Here is an 11,774-nt window from a genome sequence, read left to right as displayed (position 1 = left end):
GGAGGATGATTTCCTGGGAGAAGAGCTGGACTGTACACAGTTGTGGCTTCAATCGCAGTGACATGGACCAACTGGCTATCTCAGGATGCACTGGGAGTGAGAAATGCTTGGGTTCCTGTATTAGTTATCCAGTGCATCATAACAAACCATCCCCGAGCTTAATAACTTAAAACAGTAACTATTTACCATCTCATGACTTCTGTGGATCAGGACTTGAGACAGGGCGTAGTGGAATGGCTAGTCTCTGATCCCTGGTGGCTGGGGCCTCAGCTGGGAGGCTTGAAAGCATGTGGGATGGGACGACTTGCCCAGGGCTGGAGGCTGTGCTTCCAAGGTGGCTCAATCACATGGCTGGCAAGTTGGTGCTAGGAGATGGGTTCCTCTCCACACGGACCTTTTGACAGGGCTTCCTGAGTGTCCTTTCAAGATGGTGGGGGCTTTCCCCCAGAGCAAGAAATCTCGGAGACCAAGGTAGAAATGGCAATGACTTAGCCATAAGGAGTCACACAATATCACTTTGGCCATATGCTAATGGTCACAGAAGTCAGCCCTGGTCTCATGTGGGAGGGGACCACATAAGCACATGAAGACCACTGAGAGCCCTCTTGGAGTCTGGCTACCATCATCTACCCTCTGCCCTTCAATGACGCATGTGCCTCTTAAATGCAAAACATATTAACTTCTTCCCCAGGTCCCCTCAAATTTCACTCCTTTATCTGCTCAAAATGAAGGATCTCATCATCGAAATCAGGTCCAGCTGTGGATAATGAGCCTCAGGTGTATTTCCTTGAGTATAGCTGCTTGAGTACAGTTCTTGATCTGAAGATCTGTGAACAAAAGACACAAGCTTTATGCCCCAAACAAATTTGACATTCAGTGTTGGGACAGGCATATTATAACCACCTGTAACCATTGTAGACACTCCTCAAAGGGGAGAAAAATGGGAGGCACACAGGAGTCACTGATTATAGCTAATACGAAATGCATCAAGGCATGTGTTGCCGGTTCCTTGATTATGGCTGAAGTCTTGTGAATGACAGTTCTTGGCTCTACCCTCTGGACTCTAACTTCTACCTTTCCTTTTATACAAATCATAAATCAAAGAGGGCCTGTGTTTGCAGCTTACCCAAGAGTGGGCAGCAGGTTGGTAGCCCTGTGGGGCTGTACTGGAGCCACAAAGGGAAAGTTAAAGAATCTAGGCTTGCTGGACTCAGGGTTCAGCCAGCTTGCCTAGCAACAGGGCCACCGGCAGGGAGCACACAGGTCCCTGATGCAGGCAGAGAAGTTGGGATGGCACCCTCCTGGGGAAAGGGAGATCTTGCTCTGCCAATAGGGAGGCAGGATGCTGTGTACAGCATCCCCTTGGGTCTTGGCTCCTACTTGTCAACCATGAATTAATTTTTAGGCTGCTAATCTGTGCCTTCTTAGCCAGGACATATGGTGTGTACAATAGTTTTCACAGCTTGAAATTTCTAGTATGCCCTTGAATAACCTTCCTCGGCTCCGTGGAAAGAGACTGCTTCCACCATGGCTGTACTGCAACAGGCCTGGTCAACAGCACAGAGTCTGGCATCACACCCCCCGAGTGTGGCTGGGTGGGGGCCCAAGCAGAGAAGGATCTGTGGCACTCTCCTCCTCTGGGCTCCTCTGACGTTGGCTTTATGGCTGGGGTGGTTCAGAATAAAGGCATGGTGGGTCAGAAGTGCAGGAGGAGATGGAGCTGTGGCTGACCCCAGATTAAGGGCACAGATGGTGGTGGACAGAGACTGTGCAAGGCCTCATCTTTGTTATAGCCCAGATGGACTTCTCCTCTGTGTGACTGTATCACCAAATTAAAGCAATCAGGATTTTTTTTTTCTTGGTGGATGGACACTCTGCTCTGAAATTTTCATTAGCAAAATTAAGTTTAGTAGGGGCCAGGACCCCAGGTGATTAAATCCTTGTCTCCAGGGTACACAGCAGTCCCTTTCAGGGAAACCCAATCCCTCACCCCTGCCTGAGACTGTTTTTTGTTTGTTTGTTTTGGACTAATATCTACCATTTATGGGAAAATTTCAAAGCACCCTGCAATATATCACATGCGTTATCTCAGTGGTTTCTCACAGAAGCCCAGTGAAGTAGGTATTACCTCCACATCTCACAGAGAATGTAACAGTTTCAGAAAGGATAAGCCATTGGCCCAAGATCAAACTGCTAGGGAGAAGCCAAACCATAATTTGATTTTACTATGCCTCAAAATTAGTTTTTTATAAGCACTCTGAGTTTTTAAAATTGCTTTGCAAACAAAATCCCCCCAAATAATGCCTGAATGCAAAAGGTACCTAAAAAGGTCCAAAAATGTGGGGTTTTTTATCCAAAAATGTTTTAGGGCTTCCCTGGTGGCGCAGTGGTTGAGCGTCTGCTTGCCGTTGCAGAGGATACAGGTTTGTTGCAGAGGATACAGGTTTGCGCCCCGCTTCGGGAAGACCCCACATGCCGCGGAATGGCTGGGCTCCTGAGCTATGGCCGCTGAGCATGAGTCATGGCCGCTGAGCCTGCGCGTCCGGAGCCTGTGCTCCGCAACGGGAGAGGCCACAGCAGTGAGAGGCCCGCATACCGCAAAAAAAAAAAAAAAAAAAGTTTTAAATAACAGATTTGAAGATCATTTGTATAGTTGTTTCCTCTTAACAGGAGGTCAAACCTCGGACTAAAGTGGATTCCCTGTTATTGTTATTATCACCTCATGTAAATTAAAAAACAGGAAGGAGAAAATCTCGGAAAGAATTCTAGCTGAGGCCCCAAGTGTGCAATAAAATGTAAAGATCTTAAGAAACAAAAGCCCTGAAGAAAACCATTCAAGAGGCCTGCAAGTTTAAGAAAACACGAGTTCAATTAATTTTGCCCAGCTGAACTAAACTGCATGGAATGAGAGCTGGCAGAGCTCCTACTCAACACACTAGAACGCTGATGGAGCAAAAATGAACGGAATCGCTGTTGGCCCCAGAGATACTACAGACGCACCCGCTCAAGCCACTCGCCTAGGCGCAGAGCCTGGCAGAAGGGGTGAGGCGAAAGGGTGCACCGCTCGGCGCAGGGATCCGCCCCGCCTTCTCCGGCCCCGCCCCCCATGCTTCAGTTCCCAGCCTTGCCATTAGGGGTGGCCGCGAAGCTGCGCGGCCCCGGTTTCCAGCCGGGCCCTTTTCCCAGCCGGGCCCAAGCATGGCTGCCCCCAGGGCTGCGGGTTGGGAAGCCTCCGTGCTCGCGCTTTGCTGACAGTCCCTGGCTGCTGTGGTCTCCTTCTCTTCCCCAGGCCCCTCCAGCAGACATGTTTGCCAAGGCCTTTCCGGTCATGTCCAACACGGCCATCAGGGGGTCGGACAGGTGAGGGAGAGAAGAGCCTGCTCTGCCCACCAGGGCACCCAGACATCTCTCAAGCTCGGCTGGCTCACAGCCTTTTCTGGGCTGGAGGCCGAGGGGTACAGCCGGAGAAGGGACCCCGGGGGGCGGGCAAGGGTGAGTTAGACGTGTTTTGAGAGTGAAGATGGAGAGGAGGCCTGATTTATCTCCCAGGCTGTCTTTTGGATATTTTAGTGAGTTTACGAGAAAGCGTATAATTCAATCAGCGCGTATTGACTGCAGTCTGTTTAAGGTGTCGTGGAGGATGCCAAAATGAAGGAAAACGGGGTCCCTGCCCTACCAAGAGCTTTGAGTCCCTTGGGAGAGATTAGATGGGGCACAGAGAACTACAAGCATACGAGAAGAAGTGTCTAGTGATTACCACTGGCAGGAGAGACAGGTGGAGGGTGAGGTGAGAGGGGATAAGGCACATGTGGTAAGAAGTGTATCTGTTCAGTTTTGCAAATGAAGGTGTCACCTTGGGAATTTTGGAGGCAGTGTTCTATAGTTGTCATTCTTGGTGCCCTAGCAGAGCTGTTTAATCACAAGTTGACAGATTGGCCAAGCATAGATGAGAAAGGAGTGGGTCCAGGAGCTATGTGTGGAGTCAGGAAGGCAGGGCTTAGTTTCCAGTGGCAGGCTAACTTGGGTCGCTTACCGGATCTCAGTTTTTCCCTCTCTTTGTAGAATGGAAAGACATGCCCCAGGAACATGTGAAAATAGATGAGACATTGGATGAGAAAGAGAATGGGAGGTTTTGGAAGAGTGAGAATACGGCATCATCAACCAGTCTTTTTCTTGGGCCTCGTGATTGTATAGTAAGTCTTGAGTCCTCAGTATTTATTGGAATCCATCCGGGCAGCATACCTACCAGGTGTGTGCGCTCTCTCTGCAGGAGGAAGCTTCGGGCCGAGGTGACAGCTGCTTTCCCCACTCTTGGAACGGATCAGGTCTCTGAGTTAGTACCTGGAAAGGAAGAACTCAACACTGTGAAGTTGTATGCTCACAGAGGGGATGCAGTGACTGTGTACGTGCGTGGTGGTAACCCCATCCTATTTGAACTGGAGAAAACTCTATATCCGACAGGTATGGCAGTGGGATGGAGATGGCCATTACTATGGTCCTTGCCTAACATCTGTTTCTTCCATTAATCCGTCTTCCGTAAAACAAATAAATGCAAAATCTCCCTAAGAATCTTTTTGGACTTAGTGTCCCTAGAATTGGGTCTTTCAAGATCAGAAACTGCTATAGAAGTGAGGGGGAAAAAGGGTTAACACAAAAAGAGGGTGGTTGCCAAGGGAAATTCTGAGGTGAAGAAACACTGGTTTCTAGTGGGTTAAGTAGGGATTGGAGCAGAGGTCGTGAAAAGGGTGGAGTTTCAGGACATGTAAAAAATGCTTCTTAAAACTTTTACGAGTGGAATTTTCTTAAGATACTGAAGAGATCCTGTGATGGCAAAGAAGCTGGGTTAGTTAAACTCCATACCCAGCTGTCTTAGTGGTGGACTTTGGTTGCGATGTCTCACAGGGATTCTTTCTTAGGCTCTTGTCTGGCTCTCAGGATACTTTGCTTGCTTTCTTTGTCACAGATCTCAGAGAGGCAGTGTCCTTTTCTCTTTTCCATGGCTGCGGACACCTACTTTGTCATTCGGGGGCTTTTCTTCCTCCCAGCTTGGCTGCAGCAGTGCAGTGCAGTCTCCTACCCCAGGCCACCCTACCCCCACCCTGCTTTGCTGCTGTACACATACAAGCCCTTTTTGATCTAAGGGTTTTACTGCTAATCCCTGTGGAAACAGAGAGAATAAAAATAAGAAACATGGGAAAGTTTCAGAATTTCTTACAGGCTGGTGCCCTGGTTTCGGATTACTTGCTTCTGAGGACATAAAAGGAATCCTCGTTGGGGCTCTGTCCCTACTTTTATCCACTATGGCCATGTTTGGCTGCTGCCGTCCAGGTGGAACAATAGGTGCCTCCAAGTCTCAAGTGACACCCAGTTTCTTAAGTCTCCGCCTTCTTCAAGACTGCAGCCTCTTTGAGAAGGGAGTCAGCCTGATGTAAACTATATGGAATGTGTTTCCCACAGGAAAAGGGGCACTCAGTTCCCAGAGAGGGGAAAAGGGATACTGGACAGGCAAAAGCAGATGTTCACTTCATCACTAGTTTTAGCCTTACACATAAATATCCAACTTTGGCAGCTAAACAGACTCTTAGAGCTGTAGCTCACTTCATGTGTCTTCCGACCAGTAAAAGTGATAACTTCTCAAGATCATAGATTGAGAGAAACTACTGCAAAGAGCCCAGTATAAATATGTAAAGAATGCAGGTCTCTAAGGCTAAAGGAAGCAAGGATTCTCAAGTAAATAGCATATAACATATAAACCGCTTCACAAACTTGGGGTAACCTAATAAAAAAAAAAAGAATGCAGCTTCTTTGGGCATCCCCTTACAACCTTCTCTCTAGCTTTGACTTGAGTTTCTTTCTACATGTTGATTAATGTGGCCTTAGTGTTTGGCTTTGCCATTCCCCAGGGGGTTGACTTTTGGGCAGTAAGTGTTTTCTGGCTCTCTTCTTGGACAGTGTACACCCTGTGGTCTTATCCTGATCTTCTAGCAACATTTACAACATGGCCCCTGGTGCTTGAAAAACTGGTGGTGGGAGCAGGTAAGAGTATTTTCCTATATTCTGGATAGTGGCTGAAACCTACTTAGTAAAGGCCAACTACTTTAATAAATGTACCCATTTTGTGCATTCATATGATTGAAAAATAGAATTTTTCCCTCATGTCTGTTGCCTCTCTTACTTGGCTGCTTCCATAAGCTCTCTGACCCTGCTGTAAGGCTTAAATAAGATAAGTGACATGGGGGGCTTCCCTGGTGGGGCAGTGGTTGAGAGTCCGCCTGCCGATGCAGGGGACGCGGGTTCGTGCTCCGGTCCGGGAAGATCCCACATGCCGCGGAGCGGCTGGGCCCGTGAGCCATGGCCGCTGAGCCTGCGCGTCCGGAGCCTGTGCTCCGCAACGGGAGAGGCCACGACAGTGAGAGGCCTGCGTACCGCAAAAAAAAAAAAAAAAAAAAAAGATAAGTGACATGAAAGTGCTCTGTGAACTGCCATATGCTATACTTTAGATTAATAAACTGAATTTAGGAAACCAGAATAGGATAGATCATGGAACTGGACCCTCAGCTTGGTGCTTCAGTTTGACCACTAGTCTCCCAGAAGGAAAAGGTCTGATCCTCAGTTTGCCACTTTTTATTTTCATTATGAATAATGTAGTTGATGCTTAAGAAATGTATGTTTGTTGAGCAAATGAGTAAATGATGAAGTAAACTGTGGAGTTAGTTGCAATGCTTTTGTTTCCTGCAGATTTGATGCTGCCAAGGCTAGTGGTGCCCCCTGCTGGTCTGCCTCAGGTACAGAAGGGTGACCTCTGTGCCATTGCCTTGGTGGGGAACAGGTACTGTGCCAGTCAGCTGTGCCTATGGGGAAACAACTTAGGGAAAACTTGGGAGGGGTGGGAATGACAACTTCACAGCATATGGATAAAGGATTAAAAGAAAAAACATATTCTTCCTGAGCAATCAGAGAGTGGGGAATGGCAGTGAGCCTGTGGGGTGTCCATACATCTGGGCCAAGTGTATTTGCTCCTCCTGCTGCTTCTTCCTTTTTAAAATTTATTTGTTTTTTTTCTCCTTTAAAAATTTTTTTCTTAGATTTACAGAAGAGTTTCAAGTATAGTACAGAGTCCTGAAATACTCCTTACCCAGCTTCCTGTAATGATAACATCTTGTATAACCACAGTACAGTTATCAACACTAAGGAATTAACATTGGTACAGTCCTTTTGACACTATTACAGACTTTATGCATATTTCCCCAGTTTTCCCACGATGTCTTTTTTTTCTTTTTTTGTGTTCAAGAATCCAGTCCAGGGTACCACATTGCATTTAGTTGTCATGTCTTCTTAGTCTCCTGTCTGTGACATTTTCTTGGTCTTTCCTGCCTTGCATGACTTCAACATTATTTTTGTCGAACATCCACATCATCATCCTCATCTTTTAATTATTTTTAATAGATTTATTGAGATACAGTTTTCATACTATAAAATTCACCTGTTTCAAATGTACGATTCAGTGATTTTTTTTTAGTATATTTACAGGGTTGTTCAGCCATCACCACAGTGTCTCTTTTTTAAAATATATTAGGAAGTAATGGTATGAACAGTTGTGAAAAATCAAAACCCTCTCACCCCATAATCCTTTTCTCCTAGAAGTAACCATTATCATTCTGATGCACGTCCTTGTCAGCCTTCTTCAATGCATATATACACGTGCATATAAAATGTATGGTTTGAGGTGTGTATGTTTAAAAATACAAATAAACAAACTTTATCCCTATTACTTTTTCACTTCAGGTAGTGGGGACATGTTCCATGTCAGCAAGCACAGATAAGCTGAATCTTTTTACCCACTGTGGGGTGATGGGAAAAGTCCTCTTCCAGTGGACATTGTGGTTGCCTCTACTTCGTCTCTATCACAAACAAGATCTTCCTGATGCCTCTAGGGACACTAGTGCCAATATTTTTCTAAAGTAGATACTAGGAAGCAGAACTGTTTGGCTGAAAATCGTGCATATTTTCTGTTGCCCTATAAAAATACTGTGTCAGTTTTCCCTCCTACCTACAGGGTATATGGAGCCTGTTTCCTTACATGCTCACCGACACTGGATATAATGGGTCATTTTCATTTGTATCATCCTGAATGAAAAATGACATCTTATTATTTTACTCATTGCTTCTTTGAGAGGGAAACATGGGAGGCATGGGAGGGGTCAGTGTTTAAAGATCTTATTTTTGTTGCTCATATTCTCCCATTTTCCTTGAACCTTTGGGAACCAAGCACCTAGAAATATTTCCTTCCTTGTTTACCTGTAGCAAAACTTGAAGTTGAAAAGAATGGTGAAATTATTGTTTTTTCCCCCCAGTATTCTATCCAAGATCGGAGAAAACTACATAAATGTGTATTTGGCCTCTGAGTTTGGCATTTAGAATGTATGTGGGAATGAATCCTAGGTGGTTTATGGAAGGGGGTGAGGGTACAAGGGAGTTTACTAAAACTACAAGACAGGTTCGAGACCGAAGTTCTTGAGCCATTGACGATTCCAAGGGTGGAAGACAAAGACCCGTCTTTTAGGAACTGGGAAAGAAGCCAAATTCAAAGATTCTGTGGCAGGAACTGACCCATGGGCACAGGAAGTGGAGCCACCGGATTAGCAAACGTTTTTTTTGAAGTTCAGGTGTTGGGAAATCTGCCCTTGAATCGTCTCCCTTGGGTCCAGGCAACGTTGCCAGGCTTGTATATTCCCCTCCTGTTAGCCAGCTGGACACCGATCCTTACAGGCAATGTGTGAGCATTGCTGAGTAACAGTGGGCTGACAGAGATTTCCCATTTGGGCTTTGGAAGTTTTTTGTAGTTATTGTAAATGTGGTTGTTTCTGATATTTTGGACACATCCAGTTCTTAGATAGATGTTATACAGAGCAAGGCCTGTTATAAAGAACCAACTCAGAAGGAACCTTTCGTTGGTACCACTGTATCTCTCTTCTCTCTTCCCTCTGGCATCCCTCAGCCTAATTTATGGCATATGAATGGCCTCCCTTCTGAATTTCCATATAGGATGGCTATGCCTTTTTTAAGATAGGGGAGATAATTTATATCTTTGAAATTAAAGAAAGGGAACTTTAAATATCCTTCTGAGTCCTGGCTGGGTTTGGTTCATAATAAGAATATAACAGTGATATCATCAATAGAGGAGTTACTTACACAGAAGGGAATATTTGGTCAAGGAATTTTTGAAAGTCATATGTGTAGGTAATTTGAATAAGATTGAGACTGCACCGAGTTTTAGCTCTGTGATACAAGTAGATGCTTCAGATTTGCAACCGTGGTGCTTTGAACACATGTGTAGAAACCTGGTCCTGACATGTGCCCTCCTGGAAGACTTTCCCTGACCCTCGTCTCTGACCTCCTCCTTCTCAGAGCCCCCATTGCCATCGGAGTTGCTGCCATGTCCACAGCCGAGATGCTGACCTCAGGTCTGAAGGGAAGGGGCTTCTCTGTGCTCCACACCTACCAGGACCACTTGTGGTGGGTTCCATGCTTTTTCTGTTTTATAGGGAGCTGGGTGGGCGGAGGGAGCACAGGGCCTGGATTGAGAAGCGAGAGTTTTGATCCCTGCTGTGTCCTTAGTCAAGTTGCTGACCCTAGACATTAATTTCCTTGCAAAATGTGGAGAAAAGATTTTTTTTTGGCCTGTTTAGAAAAGAAATTACAGAGAACTTGATTTCCTAGGTGAATTATAGAATCCTAGGGCTGGAAGAAGGCCTTAGGGATTGTCTTCTCTGCCTCTCAGTACAGTGATATTCTTTATTTTTATGGCACTGGTCGATCTGGCCTTTTCTGCCGTGTACATTTAGGCATTTTCTGACCCCATGATGAGTGCTCGGGAATTCTCACATCTGAATCCAGATCAAAGCAGAGTAGATCCTCAGGCACCAGGGTGACAACCTGATGACTTTCCTGTTGTTCAAGTTCCACATTTAGGATCTCCTCCTCATTACGGAACTTGCACTTTCTCACTGTGACGGTTGCTCTCTGGAGCTGTATGTGAGTTTATTTTCTGGTTATTTTCGTGTCATTTAACCAAAATAGTAAGTAGTGCTTTTCTCGAAAGCAGTCTACCTGGTCTTCTGGCCAAGTGTTGTGTGGCCTGTTGGTATAGATTTACCCTTACGTTTTTAGTCAGTCTTGGAGTTACTTATTTTACAAGTATTGGCCAAGCCCTGCTTTGCTGGAGGTACAGCCTCATCAGTGTGGGTTTCAGCAGGCATCTGAGGGCGGCTTACTCACGTACTCCCAGCACCTTGTTTTCTGACTGTTAGTCTGGGCAGTTAAGGTCCTGTTGTCTAAATTGTTTTATCAGTGGCTGCCTCAGTCTCCCGTCCTCCCGCCCTTTGAAAACACTTATGGTATTTACCTGATCAGAATAGCCTAAACATACGCTCTGGCCTCACTAGTAGCCATACTTAATAAGCCTTGCTGCGGCTGTTAGTAAAACTTTGTTTGACTTGCATAATCTTAGTTAACATAAAGCTTTTTGTTTTTACCGCTCTGCTATGTGGCATCCCTTTTTTTCCTGTCTTCATAAGGCTTAGTGGCATAAAGCCATTGTAATCTCTACTCTGCAGGTTAGATTGCATTCTTTTTTTTCAGTTGAGGTATAGTTGATGTACAATGTTGTGTTAGTTTCAGGTGAACAGCCAAGTGATTCTAGTGACCATTAGTATATCTAGTGATTCTAGATATAGATATATACATATATGTTCTTTCTCAGATTCTTTTCCATTAAAGGTTATTACAAGGTATTGAATATAGTTCCCTGTGCTATACAGTTGGTCCTTGTCATTTATCTATTTTAGATTGCATTCTGATTTAACACAGAAGCAGTCTTGAGCAGTCTTGAGCAGTCCAGGTGTTTGTAATTTGTTCCATACGCTCAACCTTGGGTTTGTATTTCACCAACCTGGTACTACAGATGCGTTTGCAATCTTCATTTGGTTATTTAATTCAAAATGGTTTTATTTTTAATTTATATGGAGGGAATACTTTGGAAGGGGAGCTCCACTTTAACTATGTTGTCTTTAATTTTTCTCTGTCCCTGAATTCTGTTTGGTTTAAGGAGGAGGCAAGAATTACTCTCCCCATTTCAAAGATGAGGAAACTGAGGCATGGGACTTCTCTGGGCCCAGAATTGGAAACAGAGTTGAGAGGCACACCCAGGTTCTCTGGCCTCTCCTGGACACCCCTGCCCGTGGGTCTTACTCTCTCTGGACCCCTGCTGACCCCCTGACCGGGGCTGGAGTGTTGTGGCTGCTGCTCAGTGTTTCTGACATGAGGTTTTTGCAGGCGATCTGGAGACAAGTCCTCTCCACCATCCATTGCTCCACTGGCCCTGGATCCCCCAGATCTCAGTGAAGAGAAGGGGTCTGTCCAGGCAGACACCACCTTGCAGGGAGACATGAGGCGCCTGACCCTGGCGGGAGAGGAGGAGGAGGGGGAGGTTCAGCAGAGGTGTGGGGAGAAGTCCCCGTCGGAAGCTACAGAAGACCCCAGTGTCGGGGGCCTGAGCCCAGAGCCCACGGACAGCTAGACCCTTCCAGGTACAGCTCTGGCAGGAGCAGGGCGCTCGCCTCTCAGTGTGGGGACTGAAGCGCTGGGCTCTGCTTCCGCCCAGAGCGGCGCCACGGCTCCGGGAGGGGCGGGGAAAGGCCTTAGTTTTGGTGAGGGTGGTGCCACAGCCCTTTGCCATCTTACCTGGGAGTCTTGCGCATATGTCGCGTTTCCCT

General features: G+C 46.1%; 1 protein-coding gene across 2 annotated transcripts; it reads left to right on the top strand.

The window, feature by feature from the left end:
- Nucleotides 1–3,304: 3,304 nt before the first annotated feature.
- Nucleotides 3,305–11,582, top strand: LOC308612791 (eukaryotic translation initiation factor 2D-like; the record flags this gene model as incomplete). Of its 2 annotated transcripts, none has more annotated exons than XM_081225496.1 (6): nt 3,305–3,360; nt 4,271–4,461; nt 5,953–6,036; nt 6,739–6,829; nt 9,409–9,516; nt 11,335–11,582. In XM_081225496.1, the coding sequence occupies 6 exons, from the start codon at nt 3,305–3,307 to the stop codon at nt 11,576–11,578; spliced, it is 774 nt and encodes a 257-aa protein (XP_081081622.1). In that variant the 3' UTR covers nt 11,579–11,582. The 2 variants fall into 2 exon arrangements, with proteins under 2 accessions (XP_081081622.1, XP_081081623.1); XM_081225497.1 differs by lacking the exon at nt 11,335–11,582 and adding an exon at nt 11,108–11,328.
- Between the last annotated feature and the right edge of the window lie 192 nt (nt 11,583–11,774).

Source organism: Mesoplodon bidens (assembly GCF_964165515.1).
Source record: "Mesoplodon bidens genome assembly, chromosome: 2".
Taxonomy (NCBI): domain Eukaryota; kingdom Metazoa; phylum Chordata; class Mammalia; order Artiodactyla; family Ziphiidae; genus Mesoplodon; species Mesoplodon bidens.
This window is presented reverse-complemented; position numbering and strand designations above follow the sequence as displayed.